Source organism: Ostrinia nubilalis, chromosome 3 (assembly GCF_963855985.1).
Source record: "Ostrinia nubilalis chromosome 3, ilOstNubi1.1, whole genome shotgun sequence".
In the NCBI taxonomy this organism is placed as follows: domain Eukaryota; kingdom Metazoa; phylum Arthropoda; class Insecta; order Lepidoptera; family Crambidae; genus Ostrinia; species Ostrinia nubilalis.
The window spans coordinates 6,479,946-6,500,530 of record NC_087090.1 but is presented as its reverse complement, the minus strand read 5'-3'; the positions used below and the strand labels follow the sequence as shown (position 1 = coordinate 6,500,530).

Sequence of the window (20,585 nt, the reverse complement as noted above, 5' to 3'; positions counted from 1 at the left end):
TTTTCCGCTTTATAATATTAGTGTAGAAGTGTAGATGGTTTTAAAAGTCAATGACGCTGAAAATGAAGATGATAGGCATGAGTCATGATCTAAAGCCACGGCCATAGAAACGTCCATGAACGCATACATTGGAAGAGCTCACTGTGAATGGTAGAGTCCTTTATTCCATTTATGTAGTCAGCAAAATGCGTTATAAAAGGGCTACGCTGGGCTACCCTATCATGTGCCCTCACATGATTACAGTAGCCAATCTTGTTGGTAAACGTGCGCGAACAATGTCGACAAGTTAGGACACCGAAGATGTAGTTGTAAGTGATAGCCGCTGCTGGTCTGGCTTTAAGAGCATCGCGCTTCGTATCAAGATCAGATTTCCGCTGCTCTTCGAAATCGTTAACTTTTTTCCGCACCAGGCGCCTCCACTCCAGACGGTGGCTAGCAGTTTTTTCCCACTTTAGGGGGTCAATGTCGCATCGCTTCATGTCTTTTCTGAACATCCTTATAACGAAAGAACTGGCCGCCTTGTTTCCGCTTGCCGTCCTGGAGTTCAGAAAAGAAAATTTGTTTCGCGACCCTCTCGTCAGCCATACGCTAGACGTGACCGCACCAACGAAGCTGCCAACGCATCAGGTACGCCTCAATGCCGCAGACATTTGCCCGTCGAAGTACCTGAGTGTTTCTTACTCGATCTGACCATTTGATATTCAAAATGTCTCGCTAGCAATCTCATAATCTTGCGAATGATGCAGCTGCATATTAAAAAGGTTAAGTTAATAATAAAAATCTGGTTTTATTTTCAATGTTATATTATAATCACAATTTAAATATTATGATTCTTTAAAACATTTTAAATATAAAAATAGTTAATCAATGATAATTAACAATAATATAATAGGAGTGTCTAAAGAGTGATAACAAGTCATGATGGTCATATGATTAATCGTTTTCTTTATTCAATTCATACTTAAATATTCTGGCTGTGCCATCTTCTGAACTTGTCAAAAGTATATTTTGTTTGGCATTATAACACATGTCTAGTAGTTCAGATTGGTGTCCAGTTAGTTCTAGACATTTCTCTCCTGATCTGCCTTCATAGACTATGATTGCGCCGTCTAGTCCTGCAGTAACCAAATGATTTTTTATCCACAGCATCTTAGTGACTCCAGCCACATTCTCATCACTGGACTTGGAACATTGGTGCCGTACCATTTGCCTTGTCAAGTCCCATATGCTGACAGAGCCATTTAAGGTACCTGAAAAAGGTAAAGTATTTGAATTTTATTTTCAAGTTTAATCCAGGAGAGCCAGTGGTCTAACTGAAATTTAATAGCCAAATCAATTTTTTTATGTAATACCAGTTTCTATTTGCATTCCTGGATATTTATTTGGAGAATACATTGCATAGTGTAGAAATAAATACATTTATTGTGCATTTAGAGTATGTATGTTTTTTTTTTTTTTTTATGTGATAGGAGGCAAACGAGCAGACGGATCACCTGATGGTAAGTGATTACCGTCGCCCATAGTCACCCGCAGACCCAGGGGCGTTACAGGTGCGTTGCCGGCCTTTAAGGTAAAGATACGCTCTCCTCTTGAAAGCTTGCAGGTCGTATCCGTCCGGAAACACCGCAGACGACAGTCCATTCCACAGTTTGGTTGTACGGGGCAGGAAGTTTCTAGAGAAACGTACTGTTGTGGACTGCCAACCATCTAAGTGATGGGGGTGGAAGTGCTGTCGGGTAGATCGGTGGCGAAAAGTGGCGGCAGGAATAAGTCCGGATAATTCTTCGGAGCACTCCCCGTGATACATGCGATAGAAGATGCACAGTGAGGATACATCTCTACGCAGCGCCAAGGGGTCAAGCCGATCCGAAATGTCCTGGCAGTCAACGATTCGAGCTGCTCTCCGTTCAATGCGGTCCAGAGGGAGAAGCTGGTACTGGGGCGCACCTGCCCAAAGATGAGAACAGTATTCCATATGAGGCCGAACCTGCGCCTTGTAAAGTTGCAGACGATGGGCTGGAGTGAAATACCGTCTCGATCTATTGAGCACACCAAGCTTCTTCGAGGCTAATTTAGCCTTACCCTCTAAATGACCACGGAACTGGACTTCGCTCGATATGTCGACACCAAGGATTCCGATATTGGCTGAGGCAGTTAGGGGAGTGCTCTCGAAACAGCGGGATACGACAAACGGCAACTTTTTGGCGGTGAACGCGCAAACTTGTGTCTTTGTAGGGTTAAATTGGACCAAATTGCGTCGACCCCAGTCTGAGACCTCCTTTAAGGAGGTTTCAATTTCGGACACAAGTTTGTTACGGCTCTCAATGACGTTCTCCCGAGAGATATTTGCGCGGCCGGTATAAGCGGCATCAACCGTGCTGTCGTCCGCATAGCAATGAATGCCGCTAATTTGCAGCATATCATTGATATGCAGAAGGAAGAGCGTAGGCGATAGCACACAGCCTTGGGGGACACCAGCATTCACAGACATAGAATCTGAGCATTTGCTGTCGACAACGACCTTAATGCTTCTGTCTGCTAAAAAGCTGGCGACCCATCCGCATAATTTCTCGGGAAGCCCATAGGAAGGGAGCTTCGAAAGAAGCGCTTTGTGCCAAACCCGATCGAAGGCCTTCGCCATGTCCAAACTGACCGCCAATGCTTCCCCCTTAGTCTCGATCGCCTGTGCCCAACAATGTGTCAAGTAGACCAGAAGATCACCAGCCGAGCGACCTCCACGGAAACCGTACTGTCGGTCACTTAGCAACTGGTGGGCCTCTAGGTACCGAAGGAGCTGGCTGTTGATAATGGATTCCATTATCTTCGAGAACAAGGAGGTGATTGCTATCGGCCTATAGTTGGACGGATTTGAGCGGTCACCTTTTTTAGGGATCGGGTGCACCAAAGCTGTCCTCCATGAGGTCGGGACTATGCCAGAGAGGTAGGAGAGCCGAAAAAGGCGCGTTAAAACTGGTGCTAACTCTGGAGCGCACGTCCTCAGCACGATAGGAGGGATTCCATGGGGCCCACTCGACTTATGGATATCCAGGGAAAATAGAGCCAGGCGTACTGAGCTTTGGTGGAACCGGATATCCGGCATACAGCTCTCACACCTTGGTATAATCGGTGGCTCATGTCTCCCGTCATCCAGTGTTGAGTTGGACGCAAAGAGTTTACCTAGAAGATCGGCTTTCTCCTTTGCATCGTGGGCCAACAAACCGTTTCCCATGTGCAGGGGTGGAAATGATGGCGTGCAGAAATTTCCTTGAATAGCTTTGGCAAGAGACCAGAACGCAGAACGAACCAGAACGTTTATATGTAATGAAAAATATGTTGTATATCTTACCTAAAGCAAAGTAATCTAATTGTGGGTCCTTGGCAAAAGTAACAACTTCCATATCATTTTCAGTGTCTATTTGTCCCACAACTTTTCCATTTACTGATGTAGTTAAAACCACTTTTCCTGTAATTTGACAAGATGAAAATATTTAATGAGTATTTACCTATGATAAATAAAAGCATTCAGTTTCTAAAGAAGATGCTGAGATTTTAAACCGTTATTTTTGTTTAAAAATAAATTCTTATAAATGCAATTACCATCTGTAGAAATGGATGCTACTAGATTATTCTCATGGTGAGTGTCTAAGTCAGTGACCCTCATTTGGTGAATATTTGCCGGAATTGTGTGAACTGCTTGAGATGTTTTCAGGTCCCATATTTTAATGGCACCATCTTCATAGCCTGCTGCCAAACGCACACCATCTGGGAACATCTAGAATTAAGGAATAAAGATAAGTTTAACTTGTTTTGTAACTTAATAAGACATGAAATTAAATGAGGTATAAGTCAGTTACCTTGGCACATTCTACTCTGATATTGGAGCCCTGCAAAACTTTTGTTTCACCTGAAGGAATTTTGAATATAAATATGTCACCAGTAACAGTGCCCACAATGAGTACTTTGGCACCAAAGTGCCACAGGCCCAGTGTCAGGTCATCCACTTCATATTCAAATACAACCGGCCAGGGTTGCTCCTGGTTTTCTTCTGTATTACATTTCCAAACCTTAATCATTCCAGACATGTCTCCAGTAGCCAAGTATGCACCATCAGAGCTGAATTCAGCGAAGATAACTGAATCTTTGTGAAAATTGCACTGCATCAATACTTGGCCAGTCTCAACTGACCACACATAAGCCTTGTCATCTTCACCTCCAGTGACTGCCAATTTACCATCTGGATGAAAATTGCAGCAAAATACGGAACCGACATGTTTATTAAATACCAAAGTCGCATGATCTTCGGGTGGCTCCCTCTCTGAATAATCCTCCATTAAATCAGCGTCCATTAAATCCTCCAATTGGACCTCTTCCATTTCATCCAAGTAGATTAATCCTTCTCCTTCTTCATCCATCCCAGAGATTTCATCGCCGTTTATTGACGAAGGTGGTGTGTCTTCTTGATTTACTTTCATTTTATCTGCGAAGAACATTACACGATGTTGGCTAATGTGGTTTTTAGGCATATGAGAATTTATAATTCTTTGTAAACCATACTTACATGTTTTATTTTACTTCTAGAAATAATAAGATCCCTCAAAACTTTAATCTTTTAGTTACAAACACGATTAAAACCTACTCGAAAATCAGACGGAATCACGTTGTTTTTGACAGTTCAAAGACTACCGCAGGGTGTGGAAACTTCCATACAACGGTCATCGAAGTGAAACTTGCTTCCAAACAGCGACATCGGTGAATAAATTCAAATACTTTTTAACTACCCTAAAACGCTCTAGATGTCGCTGCTCCTGTTTCCTTCATATTTTCATTTTTTTCTTAATTAAAATATATTTGAGAATATTGTTAATTACAATGTGAAAACTTTTTTTAAATGAAATTAATTTGTTTTTATTTAAAACTGAACATTGACATTTTTGTTATAATTTACATAATAGAGTAGTAGAAATTACTATTTAACATATGGCAACTTTGTTTTTCCTCCAAAATGGCCGGTGTTGTTTTTGTTATGTTAAATGCATTCTTGTTTTCTTAGCCATCATTTTAAGTTTTCTGTGGCCCTATTAAAGTATTGAAGAGTCGTCGAGTCAAATTCAAGTTCATTCCTTCGTACCTGCTGCTGTTCTGGTTCATCGGAGTTTTGTTCGTTCCTTCGTGAATCGCGGAGAAACTTTCTGTTATGTTCACAAGTGATCTGAGTTTTCTCAATGTGCAAATGCTTTTTTAGTGTTGTTGAAAACTTTGCGAAAAGACGCTTTTGGTGTATAATATTATGTGTGTTCATAAATAAAGTAAAATTATTAAATTCAAAAGTTTTTGTTTACTTATTTGCATTTCCATGTGCAATGTAGAATTTTTCCAAATCCATTGTTTTGAAAATAATACAATACGTACACCATAAAGATAAATATTTTCAAAATAATGGATTTGAAAAAATTCTACATTGTACTATCGGGGACTCGAACGCCTTGACACCTTAAGGGCCTAAATTGTTTGCACACACACGCTCGATTATGCTCCGCCCCCGTTCATTCATGTTTCGGGTCTAAGCAACGTCGGCGCACCACTGTAGATGTTTGCCCTAGCAAACCAAGCTCTATGTAAAGCATTTAGGATTGAGTATTGCTTATTACCCGCATCCGTAGCGCTCGTTTGGCAACGTCGCATTTTAGTCAATTTGAAACCCATAGAATCGCTACAAAATATTATATGAGGCTTCGTGTAAAATTTGAACTAGCGATTGCCCGCTCGGGTCACAAAATTGCTATCGCACATTCCGAGGTAACTATGCAATTTCCCGAGAAAAAAGTAGCCTTTTCTACAATTATTGTTGATTATGAGTGTAAATCTCATGATATTAGTTTAGCTAGTTAGGGCGAGAAATACAAAATCATACAGTTACTTTCGAATTTTACTTATTTAATAGGTATTTAATTTATTCGGAACTTATAATTTAAAACAATATGTTATTGAATTAATTAGTAAAGAGTTAAGGAATATTTGTGGCTTAAAAACAATTATTGTAAGATCTGGCTATAACTTTCTTAAATCCTTGAATGTAAATAAAAACTTATAATAGGTTTCTATTTATTTTTAATGCATATTTTGTTTCCGTTTTAAAGAAACACTTATCTACGTTATTAAAATTTAATATAAATATTGCACTAGGTAGCAATGATCCAGGTAATTGGTTATCGTAAATATTATAATATTAAGTTAGTTTTATTTCAAATTCAATTTTTTATTGCACATTAAGTGTCTTTACACAAGGTCTTAAATCAATAACAATTAAACTTCAAACTAAATAATACTTAAACAGTTAACAATGTATAGATAAGTTTGTAAGTAAATATAAGAATTATTTTGAGAGGCATGGTTCAGTAATCGAGCGGAGGTCAATAAAAAGGCAATCAAACAGTCCAATTACTAGCACGGGTCAACACAAATCAATCGGTTATTGATCACGAAACTTCACAAAAAAACAAAGGAGAGAATATGTCGACAGATCTCCAAAGCAAAAAGCAGACAGACCTCGTATAAAAACACAATATTAAAAAAAATACATATCTATTTGTTTGTAACCAAATTCTATTATTAAAATTCTAAGGCTGAGTTGCACCATCTTACTTTAACTTTAACAAACGTCAAAATTCTGTCAAACTCCATACAAAAAGCACCGGTTACCGTTATAGTTACGGTCAAAGTTAGGTGGTGCAACTCAGCCTAAAACTAAGAAAGATTGAAGAAAAAGAAACATTTCGTTTTAAACCTTAACCGTATGACAATAAAGTGCACAATGGTATTTCGTATTGCAACCTAGCCCTGATTGTCTCTTATTGGTCGTAGTAAAAATATAGTAAAATGCGTAACCAATTAGAGACGGGGTGAGCACGTGACCGGAGCGATGCGCTTACGCTAAAATTTCTACAAAGTGGTCAGGCGGAAGAGTCCCCGATAGTACATCATAAAAACAATAATTCTTTGAAGGTTATGAGGGCCTATGTGTGCGTGAACTGTGTGTATGTGTGCGTGGACTTTATGTATGTATGTGTGCGTGTACTATGTATGTATGTGAGCGTTACGTACGTAGGTTAAGTACAGGGAATTTAACACCAGGCTGTCAATTAGTAGGTTCAAAAATTTGACAGAGAGGGTTCTCTATTTCCTATGTATTACTTTTCTCTATGGACTACCGAATTGACATTTTTGACAGATTTTTTTTATATAGTTTTTTCACGTCTCTGGGTACAAGCCCATTTAAGCCTTGACACTCAATATAGCAGGCCTATTGGTTATTTTTAATTAGTTGCCAACTTTATTATTATACCACCCTTTGCCCTTTATTAGAACCTAAATATAGGCATTTATTTTACCAATAACACCACTTTGGAAAAAAAACAATAGCAAATAATCCGGGAGTTTAATTAATCAGAAGTTAGTTTAAACATTAGCATTTTTGTCGTTTATTAATTTATTAAAGTTACTTTTTGTGAAATGTTTCGCAATAGCTTCAAGGAAAGTGAAGGCAGTTTTCCTGTCACTCTAAGGAAATTAATTTAAATAAATAAATACTTTTATTAAATAACTTGGCTAAATATGCACAGCACGAAGCCATTTATTAAAAAAACTCTGATTAATGACAGTCGTTCAAATAGTAATTTCTGACTTTGTCTCATTTGTCAAAAAATGATTAATTTTTAGGTTAGAGCATAAATTAATAAAATTTTATTATTGCAGTAACAACTGGTTCTCCTTACCAAAAATGGCATCATTAAATAATGGTAATTCTTATTGATCTTTGAAGGGTTAAACTCTGATCTATTTGTTAATTCTATAGCTCTCACCTCATAAACATTGTTATTTTTCAGTTTTATTGAGGACCCAAACACCTTTTTTGGTTGCAAAAAGATTCCGTGGAAAGATAAATATTCAAAAACCTCGAAAACCTCACTTCGAAAGACAACTACTTATCGATGTTTCCAAACCAGTGTATGGACCACCAAAAAGTTCTTTGCCAGAGATAGTCCTGTGTGGGTCATTAATTAACAGGAAGAAAAAAGAAATTGATAATCCATTTGAAAGAATTCTGGCTAAAGAATGTCTCGATTGGTTTAACACATCTAAAATGGTGGTATTTTTGCATATGAATGCTATAAGCATGGAAGATAAAACTCCAGTCTTTGCTGCTCTGAGGAAAAATGATATGCATTTAAGGTGTTATGGGAAGAAGATAGTGAGTATGGCTACTAAGGGAACCCGCTATGAAGCAGTTAATCAGCTGTTCACTTCTCATCAAAACATAATATTTGGTCAGCCAGAAAATGCTGGGAAGCTCTTTAAAATATTAAAAAAGACACCTCAAATGGTTGTAATGGGTTAGTATTAACTTTTGTATGTAAAAGTTTATAAAATGTAATACTCAAGTAAAATGTATGTATAAAATCAGCAGTGTTGAGTTGAATTTCATTGAACAATATGTAATTGTTATTAATTAATTGATGTTAAATTTTGTTTTCAGCGGGAATAATTCAAGATAGATTTATGTCACGAACTGAGCTGGTTGAATACAGTCAACTGCCATCTCTAGAAGCAGCTAGAAGTCAACTTTGCTCTGTCCTGGAGAGTGCTGGATCAAGCTTAGTCAGAAACTTAAACCTTGGCCCACAGACTCTCGTGTCTCATCTAGAGAAGCATGTTGAACTACAGAACAAACCTGTTAAATCTGACAGTTGAATATAGCATTTATATTATAATGTGTATTAGATTATTATAGCTTTGTAATAAAATTGTTACATAGGTACTTTTATTTTTGTTCTTAACTTTGGAAACTACAATAGAGTTAAGATACACCAATTTTATTTCAGTAGAAAGTAAACAACAAAATGTATTTATTAAAATGTTTTATTTTAGAAACTGTTAGGCACAATCTTTGGTTACCACTAAACTAATGGAGATCAAATAATTACAATCAGAGATTTATTATTACATACTAAAACACCTTATATTTAAATAATACTTGAGCAACATTGTTTGGGGATGTAGTAAGTAAATTTTATTTACTAAACTAAGGCACAAATGTTTCAATTCTTAAATACATAGATTACTTTTTGGTAGACATGTTTACATCAGTAAAATAAAATGTACTTAAATATCCAGTCTACTAAGAGACTTGTTCCACAGTTGCTTACAAAGATAACTTTATGGATATTGTCATATTGGGAACAAACATGATAATATTTATTCATACTTAACATTATACTAAGTTAATTAACATGATAATTTTAATACAGAGTACAGGCGCAATAAAAATAGATAGAAAATGTAGCAACACTTGACTCAGAGAGCTGTAATGCGGCTAGTGGCACTCGCCAGTGTGGTCAATGCCACGGCAGCCTCTACTTCGTCCCTGTCGTGTCTCGCGGTGTTCAGCGCGATCCGATGTGCCTTAATCTCCGTCTTCTCTGGCTTTCTACGTTTCCCATCCGCCCACCAGGAGTAGTTGGTCTCGCTGGGCTGGAAACGAGCTGCGCTCTCCAACCATTTACTTAGTAGTAGGGGACTCGTTATGTTTTTGTTTTCTTCGCGAGTTTCAGTTTGGTGGTCTACCGTGTACGTATTATTGTTCAAACCTTCGTATTTTTCCTTCGAACCTGAGGAAGCGTCGGAATCTTCTCTCTGATACTCTGCTGGAGCTTCCGGGCTGTCGGTGTACCCTGGATCGATGTCCAGAGAGTCGTGCGGACTGGTGTGGTCGGATTCGCTCCATATGCTATCGTCGGAGCAAATACTGAATTGTTCGACGTTGCCTTGAGCTCGGTCATTGTACGTACGTATAAGATGACCCCATGTTTGTTGGTTGCGATCTTCGTTCACGTTTTTCAATTTACGTCGCCAATTTGCAAACCAGTTGCAGATCTGCAAAATAAAAACGAACTGTTTTTAATAGGTACTGCCTCTCGCGTAGCGTTCTTGGTCGGCATAATAAGTAATTATGTATTGATGGTTTTGAAGTCCATTTCTGATAATTTTCATTAAAATAGTCGTACCTACTATAAAATATCTACCAGCGAGAAAAACAAATTGTATTTTAGTGTTCCATTCGATACATTGTATAATGTTACAGTTACAGGTACCTACAGATTCATGATGATAGCACAAATTCAATTTGAATTAAAGGAAATTGCGAGTTCTAAAACTTATCCAATCTCATAATATCGCAACGAACGTGTCGCGTTAAACTTTGATATAAAATAATGTAACGTGGTTAACAAAGCAGTGACAAAAATAGTGCCTATTTATGTACAAAGCACAAGCAATACTTGGCACTATTCCAATTAGGTTGTTGATAGGTTCATAGGTACGTGAGTTCCCTCGAATTGAAAATCAAAATTCTAAAAACTAGAAATGAAAGTTAAACATAGATACGTATTCCTGAAATAGAATCATGTTTTGTGAAATCTTACTTGAATGTATGTAAGTCCGGTTTCATGGGCCAGATGTTTCTTTTCTTCTCTGTTGGGATAGGGATTGTCTCTTCGCCGGACAAGCCAATCTTTCAGGTATCGCTTGATTTCTGGCGTGAACAATCGCTTTTGTGGCCTCTGACCCGCGACCAAACTTCTCCTGCAAAGTGTTGTAAATGGTATATAATCATAATAATATTGATACCTATGTAGAGATAGTTCGTAAAAGTTTATATTATAAAGCTAAAAAGCTAAAAAGCTAAAAGATGCAATTTACATCGATTATCTGCATAAAGACGCGGTGTTTATGAGTGACGCACAAAGAAAATAATAATGAAACTGAAAGTATGTGAGTCATATCTGTATACATACTAACCGTGTGTATCTCCTGTTTCTGACGGGTCTCAAGGATTTTCCGCTGTCGTCTTTAGTCTGTGGCTTTCCGAGGATGTCCATCGGGGTAATTTTCTCTTCAGCAGATGTTTGGATAAGTGTCATCGGAAAATAGTGTTTTGGGTTCAAGTTAACTGAATGTCGGGTTTCTTGTGTGTTGGTTACAGTCCACGGGGAGTGTCAGCACGTGCGAAGGGCACCGCTGCTCGCGACACGACTCGTGTCTCGCAACGCTGCCGCCGCGGGGGATGCTTGGTGATCTATTAAAAAAATAAGGACATGATGACACAAATAGATTGTCTTTCGAACACAACATAGCACACTGTCTAAGTAGTGCGACGAGTAGAATAGGCAGTGCACTGTTGTCCGCCTGTGCGTTGATGTAACCGAAACATGACGGTCACATTCCTTAGTTCACTTTTAGATGTTATTAGCTCTCGATACTGTACGAGTGCTCGAATATGTGTTTTTGTTTCTGTCAATTTTAACACGTGTTGTGAACTTCAGTTAAGTGGGGTATATTGTGATTTTGTATTCAGTAATCATCATAATGAACAAAAAACATGTTCCTGTTACGTGTGATTCGAGGGTCAATGTTCTTGTTTTTGCGAGGCGAATATGAATGTGGTGTTGAAAATTATTTTTTGACGGAAATCTAGACGATACAGGTATGTTAAATATCTTATTATGATAATTGGTTTATTAAATGATGAGTTAATTAGTCACAATGTGCAGTCGGTCACACGTACCTGGTTGTGGGAAAGCTCTGACTGTGAAAATGGCGTCGGATAAGCGCACGACGGTAGCGCCGCGGCGCGGGCGCATCTCACTGCCACTGCAAATTCATGTTATTTCAGGATGTCTCCCGCGATGTCTTCAAAACACGATTACAATAGGTAAGCATCACTTGCATTCATTTATATGTAGGTAGATATTTTATTGCATGTAAGTGTTCTTTAGAGCTTATGTGAATGTTTTTTTAAAGTAGTTAGGTATTAATAGAGTTGTGTTCAGTTGAGCATAGTAATAATCCACTAGACATTCATTTGACAGATAAATTGCGTTGTATTTTGTCAGTAAAATTAGACTTTTCAACTGTTTTTCTTGATTTGTGTAACCTAAACTAAACTGTTATGCTGATAAAGCATTGAGAGATAAAAGCTTTCAAGTTTTCAGGAAAAGTAGTCATAAAATAGTTCGTCTTCTATTGACTCCATGAATCGAACGTTAAAATGGATCGTTTAGTTTTGTTTAATAAAATCCTGCATAATTATAATGAGCTTTGGAAAAATGAGCCGTAGCTACTGCTACGAGCACGTAATCAATGAGTAGATGCCTACGTATGTTTTAATCTTATTGTAATGTAGAGTTCCTATTAGATTGACAGTGATTTCAATTGAGCTTTCAAAAAAGTTTAATAATTTGTCTTAAGTTATAAGTTTGCAGTCGGTTTTATAAACTATCTATAAAATAAATATGATTGTCTGCCTCAAATCATATTCAAAAACAAAACTTAAATTCCAACAAAAACAGTACTTTATTAGGTAAAGTTTGGAGTTGGGTAATACAAGTAATGAATAATTAATTGTTTTAACCGGCTTCAAAAAAGGAGGAGGTTATATGTTCGACTGTATACTGTATGTTTTTTTTTTCTATGTATGTTCACCGATTACTCCGTTAATTGTGGACCGATTTTCAAAAATCTTTTTTTGTTCGATAGGGTACACTTCTGAGGTTGTCGATTGTCACCAAGTCAGGATCTGATGATGGGACTCTAGGGAAATTGAGGGCAACCCTCAAATTTTATAGGCACGTATATCGTTTTTCAAACTTTTACTTAAGTTATTCAAGTATTTGCTCCTGGAAATCATCATCTCATATAGATGAGCTGATGATAGAAGGTTAGGAGTTGGAGGATAATTCTTTTATAGAACTTTGCATTTTAATTTACAATATAACACTGCTGAACGTGTAGGCTAGATGCTAGTATTCTCAAGAGATGATGCAATTGAATGATTTTTGTCGTAATTGCTTGCATCATTCACCCAATGACCCATTTCCTATAAAAATCACGAAAAAAAAACATCAATAAAGGTAGCTGTTAAGCGACCCCCCTGAAGCTTGAGTGACTCAAACAAAGTAGAGTCGTATCCCCTTACATTTTTTCCTGCACTAACTTCAGTGACAATAAGACCGCGGTCTCTCGCTTGCTATCGGATTTTGTCGGGTGTATAGACATTGTTGTGATTTATAACAAGTCTGATCTCTATCACCAAACGATAAGGTTCAACAAACGATCATACACTGCGCCCTACTAACGTTGTGTTTTGCGAGTTCTCACATGCGCTGTAGCGATCGTGTCGCCGAGACGCGTGTTTCGTTCACGCTGACGTCAGAAACCTAACCTATTCCAGTCTCGTAGATCGTAAAAATGGTAACAGAAAGTGATTCAGTCGTGTAAGAGATTCTGTGGCGGGTTGTCTTGTCGTCTTATATTCGTAGTAGTTCCGCTTAAGTCGTTTGTGCTCGCAGCCCACGTGCGTCGATTTACCGGTGCGCGATTGATTTTTGCGTAATGGGCGAAGAATCACAAGCCAGTGACGGGAAAGTTGTTCTAAAGCGTAAAATAACACTGTTTAATGGAGTGGGAATTATAATTGGGACTATAATCGGCTCTGGAATTTTTATTTCGCCAACTGGAGTTTTTTTAAACACTGGGTAAGTGAGAGCTAAGTTTCCCGCCCTTTTAATTTAAGTGACGTTAACTTCATGACAACAACTCTATGTTTTGTTAGTTAATGGAATGACTGTATTATTACTATTTTTAGAATTAATTTGAATAATTAAAATGAAGTCGCGTTTTAAGTCTTCATTGGGAATAAATAAACTACATGGGGTATTAATTAAGGTAAATTATGGTAAATCCTTTCTATAAATAAGAAAAGTTCTGGTCTGTATTTATTCAAATATTTAATATTTGTAAGAATTATTTATTTTTAGCATGAATAAATACAGACCAGAACTTTTCTTATTAATTTAGAAGGATTCGGTTTTTTACAAAATAATATATATATTTTTTTTATGTAGGGTAGGGTACTATTTAATTAGGAATTTTGAAATTTAACTATTTATGGACTTATTTACGTATAAAATTTGAGTTTTTTTTACTGGAAATAAATCGTCAAAAACAGCTTGTCTTAAGTGTTGTCCGATTCTGTTACAAAAATATGAACATCTTTTTACCAGTATCAATTTTCCATTTTTTTCTTTATGTATCCTGTAGCTTAATTTTGTCTCATCCTACCCACAAACTTTAATAAAGTTCAAATCGCAAAAATGAAAATGAATTTTCCCAAATTTCCATACAAAATGGCAATTTTATACTTTAACACTAATATTATGAGGTCTTCTTTACTAAGGAATTTACAAGCGATTTTATTACTCGTTTAAGAAGGTTTAAGAAGAAAAGGAGAGATTACGTTCGAAAGCATTAATAAGTGGTGGAAAAATACCAAATCTCTAATCTAATTGATCATTCTCATGCTAATGGGCCTTGGTATGTAAGTTATTTGTGGGGTCAATTACTGCCGGTCATCGTCTCTCACTGTGCAAAATAAAATTGGCACTTATGGTTGCCGCCATAAGTAATTGTGACAATGTAATACAGTTTATTTTGGTCGCATAATGATATTAGAACGTAATTGTTGTGAAAATCTAGTGATACGTATAATTTCAAACGTTACCATAAGTTTACTTTATGAAATGAATTACCTTTTATTGAAATCTTGTGCGGTACTTAAATTGTGACTACATAAATTAATTGGGATATTCAATGCATTTAAGGCCCGGTTTCCACTAAAGCGGTGAGATTGTGTATTACAATCAGTCGTCCATTTGCGACGACACTGTGATATATCAAAAACAGTGGTTTTACAGAAATCGACTTTTTAACTTTTGAATGACCATAACTCTTAAAAGAAGGTTAGGATTACCTAATTGTGTATGAAACGTTTAAAGATTAACTATTAATGAATTTAAATATTTATAGTAAGACATAACTTTGCGTCTAAATTGATGAAATTAAAGCGATTGAAAAAAAAAGAGACAACTTATCACGTTGTTCTAGTAAAAAATAATATTTTGAAGATGGTAAGTTCAGTTGTCACGTTGAAGATGATGTAAAAAAATATATTTATATAAGTCATTATTTAGATATCACGTTGATCTTGAAATTTTTTATTTTATTTTAATAACATTACAATCAGTAAAAATGAGGTAATTTTTGGAACAGGCGAATATTTCGCTTTGCCATGTTAAATTGCACTTATAAAAATATTATCTAAGTAGACAGACAGTTGTATACATACAATATTTAAGCTCACATTAAGTTTTCTTATTCTAAAAACGAATGCTTATCAAAATAAACGAAAAACTCTCAAAAGTAAAACCACGTAAACTACTAGTTAAAAAAAACACAGTAAGAGAAACTGTACTAAGTATGTATGTATGCAGAAGAAAAAATTGTAGGTAGGTACCTACTAGGTTAGTAAATAGATGTTTTTTAACTGACTAGTTATGACAATTTAATCCTAAAATTATCAAAGCAAAAATCGCCGTCTCCGGCGCATAAAATGGCAAAAAAGCAACATTTTGGTACCTTTTAGGGTGTTTTAATTTTTTATACTTATTTAAAATTAAATTTATAAAAGTTATTTAAATAATGTATTAATAGTGAAAAATAACAACCACTATTTATAAATAATGTAACCATTTTATTGGCGTAGTTTTTCTGAAATAGTTATACCTATTGCAATGTTATTATACAAAACAATGTTGCGCCCGCCAAAGTATATTTGGGCAAGAAGCGATAAAATTCCACCAATAAATTGCTGATTATCTGTAATTATATTAAAACATTAAAATAATTTTTTTGCAGAAAGCAAAACATAGCCAATACAGCTAAGTAACATTGAATAATTACATAAATAAATAAATATCTGGGGTCATCCAACGCATTGCTATTCTAGCATACTTCTACTAATAGATAATTTTGCTAGCTATCGTCTTAGATTAAGCTAATCTAAGGCTATCGTATGTTAATATAAAATATTTTGCTTGTTGTGTCTGTAAAAACAGACAGTCGTATAAGTATGTTTTATTTGCACTGTATTTCTAGTATTTGAACTATTCTTCAAAACGAATGTATGTTTATCAGTCTACATCTACTCATATTAGTTCCGACGTTATTGTAGCTCAAAGAGACACTTTCACAGCGCTCGCATAGCGCTGTTAGTCATGTTGTCGGATTAGGTTGTGGAATTCCTTCAGGCAGTGCATCGCCACAAATGTTAACCTTTGCTTTTTTGCATTGCTAGTCCCCATCTGTAATGATATCTGGAGTTTAGTATTACTGTTTAGCGTATACAACGCGACAAGTAGATATACCATTCAATTTCAATAACATGTATTCTGCAACAACAGAACATCAACAAATGACCTACAACATATTTTCAATATAGGAAAAATTTTCATCATCTACAACGTTACTAGTTAAGATGTCCCGATGATACTTCGATTTTCTTACAAGAATAACGTGACATATAAATAATTTCTCTTTTACTTTGCTTTTTGTTTTAGAAGAACACTGTGATAAGTATGACGTGCCACATTGTCGAATAAAATAAAAATATTTTAAAAACTTTCCTTTGTCATCAATACCGCGGTATCCTCTAGATGTCACGTTTTTCTTAAAAACGAAGAGCACCTCACATCTCAAAGCGCAGGTGGCAACTGAACTGTCACAGTGTCGAAGCCAACTAGATCGCCGAACGAGCCAGCGCTATAACGTAATATTTTGTCTCTTTCTCTCATAGTATTGTTGTTTTTGGAGTAACAAATACCCTGTTTTTGGAGATAAAAGAACGCAAGATCGCGGTTCAGAATTTCGGTAAAACAAAAAATCGTATATGTCGAGATGTCACAGTGTCGTCGCAAATGGGCGAGATCTTAACCAAAGCTGTCCGGAAAGAAAATGTGGAAAACACATCTGCTCTCGTCTCTTCTCCGCTTTGGTGGAAACCGGACCTTACATTGTTTATGTATAGGCTTTACTAATTTTATTCAATTCTTATACTTAGATAGGAAGGTATGGTTTTAGTGCCTACTTGTTTCTTGACTCGTTTTTGAAACACGTATTTATTTAGTCCTTCGCCATATGTTTTATGGTACATTAAGTGAAGAATGCGGTTTATTGGGTGTAATTAAAGCGACATGAAGATAGAGCGACTGTATTAATATGTAGAGTTATTTTTTGTTCCTATATCAGGTATGCGAAATCATGTCTGCAAAAATACGACGTGTAGTAGGTACTTAGGACGCTCAGCTTGTAGGTTTTGCCGTAGGCTATTTAATTTTATTTACCTTAAGCTGATACCTAGGTAAAATTGAAATTGAGCACTAGATAATGTTATATCAAACCACTATAATTGGAATTAGATGCATACCTAATCAAGCAGCTATTTTTTTATCGCATTCGTAGATTTGTTTACCGTATGTTAAAATCAAGTTGTTAAACATTTGCTGCATATAATGCATATTACAATTCAAATAATTTGTTTGACTCATCTCTTTCGTAGTTTAATAGACGAAAACTCTACCTACTTGAAGTTATAAAATTAACGATTTTACCTATTTTACGAGTATATTAAGTTTATTTTGAATTAAACCGATTTGTAAATTGCATTTTATGTGGTCATAAATTAATAACAGATCATTATAAGTTTGGCTCTATATTTGATTATTAAATATAGTGATAACGAATTTGATATTATTATATCGATACTGGAACATTCGATTAGAAGTTAAATCAATTTGTTTATTTAAGTTCTCGGTCATCAGTCGAAAATAGCACTTGATAAACGTATAGACTTGCCCCTGTTCAGTGTTCATGATCATCAACATTAAATACTGTAGCTTTTTTGTGTAAAATAGGTACGTTGAATAAATGTTTAAGTTAGCATAAAACCCAATACTCAGCCTTGGCCCTGTTGCTAACTGGAATGAGCGTTCACTGACCGGCTTTGGACTCGGCTGTAACTTCCAAATCTGGGCGAACTTAACTGCCCAACGGAAGCAGACGAGTTTGAGGATTTTAATGATAAAGGGGCCTCAAGGTGAACTTGTCTAAACTACGTGGGGTCCTGAGACTAGGTTCAGAACTTTTCTTATCAACTGACAACTTGTTGGATAGATGTAGGTAATTTGCTAAAATATAATATGATTTTGACGTTTAGCTCTAGTCTAGGCTACAAAAATCGTACTAGCTCTAGTTACTAGAGTATGGACAATGGGGCAAATGATTGCCTATAAGACAACGTTAAACGTAACTTTAGACTCTAAAAAGCTTCTATCGATGTTTGGTTTAGGTTATCTCTGCAGTCTTTAGATGTTATGGAATCAAAATAAATGACTTGTATCAAACTTTACAGTCATGCTTCGCTACATTTGTATGGTTCTACATTGATGTTTCGTGCAATAATTCTTCAACGAATATGAATTAGTATTTACCAGTAATAGAGTCCGATGAAGAGTAAATGGTGATTGGTGTTATCGTGTGAAGGATAGTAAATGGTCTTAGTTATTAGGTGAAGGTCGCGGGAAGTACCTGGATGCAAGCGGCGCAGGACCGGTCTTTGTGGAAATCCTTGGAGGAGGCCTTTGTCCAGCAGTGGACGTCTTTCGGCTGAAACGAACGAACGAACGAACGATTAGTTGATAACTTGTTATATTGTTATGCTGCAATGCCACACCGTTACATAAATTTCAATGATCGCAGGTAAGCGAGCGCCATGTAAGAGTGTAAGACTAGTAGGCCATGGCCCTGAAACCTGTGCAGTGTGACTGTGGCGGGGATCGGTTTCATAATATTCCATATCATTCATTGCACCCATTAGTTTGTACGCTACGGTGGTTTTAAAATAGCATTCGATTGTAAGATTTTTTGGTTCTTTCTCTGTACTTGTACGATAATTATAATTTGGGGTCTGCTCTACAGTACAGACACTACGGTTTTGAGTTACCGTAGTATCTACTCGGTGTTTTGGTGTTTATTCCCAAAATTTGTCAGGTCATACTTAATTATCTTTGGAATCAGGTGTTACCATTGCTCTACATATGATAAACTTTTAAATTCTATTAAAAACTGAGTGTTCGACTAGAAATATTCAATTATTATGTAAGTTTCACTTACCCAATTTACAATTACGTCGCGGAATTACATTTAACGTTACATAAAGGTGCTCAGCTAAATATTATAAAAAGTTATAAAACGGAAACATAAAACGATAATTTTCCGTTAAAAAAAATGTTGAGCATATCATTTATGTGTGCGGAAACAAACAGGTAAAATATGGTAGATTAAAAGTATTTGAATACTTTGGTTATTAAATTATTTGGACAATCATTACCTTTATGGTACTTCAAAGAACCGATATTCACCGCAAGCAAGTCACATTACTACGAGACAAGGATATTCTTACCTCATTAATAAATGAAATTGGCTATTGTTCTAATTTCCTATTTTTTCATATAAAAAGATTTAATACATGTGACACAATTTGAGGAAAATACTTACAAGTCGCTGTTGTTGTTGAGTTGAATCGGTTTCTTGATAATGTTTTAGTTCATCTGCCAGCAAAACATATTTTTCTGCACCATTTACCTACATGTGCATTTATTTATGGCACGTGATTGCATATTTTGTCATTCTCATCAACGTTATTGTAGGATCATTGATTTTTTATCCCCAATTTAATTTAGTTCGTTGTAATTGTTCTTAATAGCACATGACGTAATGGTTCGCAGATGTTTCGGCAAGTCAATGGTACTTTTTTGTTACAGATCGGTAGCTGCTTCCTTGATAATATGGCTTGTCTGTGGACTTCTTTCCACTCTAGGAGCTCTCTGCTACGCCGAGCTCGGGACTTCCATCACCAGATCGGGTGGCGACTACGCGTACATCTATACAGCCTTCGGGCCGCTCCCGGCGTTTCTTAGGATGTGGATAGCGCTGCTCATCATCAGGCCGACGACACAGGCCATTGTGGCGCTGACCTTCGGGCATTACGTCGTGAAGCCGTTCTTCCCTGAATGCAGCCCGCCTCAGGACGCTGTCAAGTTACTGGCTGCGGTGTGTCTATGTAAGTAAATGCAAAATATTTTGATGATGTCAAAGATAGTGATGCGCTTGTAGGATTGCCTTTACGTAGCTGAAGGTCATTCTTTCATGAGATTTAATGACCATGTCAAAAGATACCATTGTCTGACATTTAAATTAAAGTTACAAAATTGTTAAACAGTTGGATTGTCAGACTCTTCTTGTAAAAGTTAAACTGAAACCGTTAAAAATAGTCATTTATTTGAGCAGATTGTAATTCTTAAATCATATTAATTTATTCTGTTCGGTTCTTGACATATGACTCGAAGGCGACACAAGTGGCGCTCAATTTATGCTCAATATTTAATCAGACGGTCTACAATTGGCGATCTATTGAGCAAACTAAGTCCTGGGAGAGTTGAGATTGTGTACGGCTCCGGTGACAATGTTGTTTTGCGGACAATCACCCACTTCCCATGTTGTGAAAGGCTTGGAACGATGTTGTGGAGACTACCTACATCCGAGGACCGGACGTAACTAATTTTACTGCTTATTATTTA

The 20,585-nt window shown here is 36.4% G+C and overlaps 4 protein-coding genes across 6 annotated transcripts in view; 2 read left to right on the top strand and 2 right to left on the bottom strand.

Annotated features, from left to right (window-relative positions):
- Positions 1-816: 816 nt before the first annotated feature.
- Positions 817-4,684, bottom strand: LOC135087750 (angio-associated migratory cell protein). 2 transcript variants are annotated; one of them, XM_063982529.1, is made up of 5 exons: positions 4,637-4,677; positions 3,855-4,477; positions 3,598-3,772; positions 3,347-3,463; positions 817-1,250 (listed from the first exon to the last, which is right to left on the bottom strand). In XM_063982529.1, the coding sequence occupies exons 2-5, from the start codon at positions 4,470-4,472 to the stop codon at positions 934-936; spliced, it is 1,227 nt and encodes a 408-aa protein (XP_063838599.1). In that variant the 5' UTR covers positions 4,473-4,477; positions 4,637-4,677; the 3' UTR covers positions 817-933. The 2 variants fall into 2 exon arrangements, with proteins under 2 accessions (XP_063838599.1, XP_063838598.1); XM_063982528.1 differs by having other exon boundaries at positions 818-1,250; positions 4,559-4,684.
- A 2,994-nt stretch (positions 4,685-7,678) lies between these two features.
- Positions 7,679-8,815, top strand: LOC135087749 (large ribosomal subunit protein uL10m). The gene is made up of 3 exons (XM_063982526.1): positions 7,679-7,796; positions 7,884-8,390; positions 8,534-8,815. The coding sequence occupies exons 1-3, from the start codon at positions 7,778-7,780 to the stop codon at positions 8,746-8,748; spliced, it is 741 nt and encodes a 246-aa protein (XP_063838596.1). The 5' UTR covers positions 7,679-7,777; the 3' UTR covers positions 8,749-8,815.
- An 83-nt stretch (positions 8,816-8,898) lies between these two features.
- On the bottom strand, positions 8,899-11,708 carry LOC135087748 (homeobox protein Mohawk). The gene is made up of 4 exons (XM_063982525.1): positions 11,621-11,708; positions 10,855-11,131; positions 10,479-10,638; positions 8,899-9,930 (listed from the first exon to the last, which is right to left on the bottom strand). The coding sequence occupies exons 2-4, from the start codon at positions 10,974-10,976 to the stop codon at positions 9,352-9,354; spliced, it is 861 nt and encodes a 286-aa protein (XP_063838595.1). The 5' UTR covers positions 10,977-11,131; positions 11,621-11,708; the 3' UTR covers positions 8,899-9,351.
- The window catches only part of LOC135087747 (large neutral amino acids transporter small subunit 2), a 30,348-nt gene continuing 20,928 nt past the window's right edge, over positions 11,166-20,585 (top strand). Inside the window, exons 1-3 of one of the 2 annotated variants that reach the window (XM_063982524.1) lie at positions 11,166-11,539; positions 11,729-11,767; positions 19,770-20,068. In XM_063982524.1, coding sequence (XP_063838594.1) covers positions 11,730-11,767; positions 19,770-20,068 — 337 coding nt within the window. In that variant the 5' untranslated portion in view covers positions 11,166-11,539; position 11,729. Of the gene's footprint in view, positions 11,540-11,728; positions 11,768-13,157; positions 13,590-19,769; positions 20,069-20,585 lie in introns of those variants that run through there. The other variant, XM_063982523.1, reaches the window with a different exon arrangement.

Excerpts from the sequence above, each read along its gene's own strand:
- LOC135087750 (XM_063982528.1), bottom strand. The coding sequence starts at position 4,472 with ATGAAAGTAAATCAAGAAGACACACCACCTTCGTCAATAAACGGCGAT. Across the intron at positions 3,773-3,854 it reads TCAGAGTAGAATGTGCCAAG|ATGTTCCCAGATGGTGTGCG; the intron begins GTAACTGACTTA and ends CCTTAATTCTAG. Across the intron at positions 1,251-3,346 it reads ATTAGATTACTTTGCTTTAG|GTACCTTAAATGGCTCTGTC; the intron begins GTAAGATATACA and ends TACCTTTTTCAG.
- LOC135087749 (XM_063982526.1), top strand. Across the intron at positions 8,391-8,533 it reads ACCTCAAATGGTTGTAATGG|CGGGAATAATTCAAGATAGA; the intron begins GTTAGTATTAAC and ends TTTTGTTTTCAG.
- LOC135087748 (XM_063982525.1), bottom strand. The coding sequence starts at position 10,976 with ATGACACTTATCCAAACATCTGCTGAAGAGAAAATTACCCCGATGGAC. Across the intron at positions 10,639-10,854 it reads AGAAACAGGAGATACACACG|GAGAAGTTTGGTCGCGGGTC; the intron begins GTTAGTATGTAT and ends AACACTTTGCAG. Across the intron at positions 9,931-10,478 it reads CCGGACTTACATACATTCAA|ATCTGCAACTGGTTTGCAAA; the intron begins GTAAGATTTCAC and ends TTTATTTTGCAG.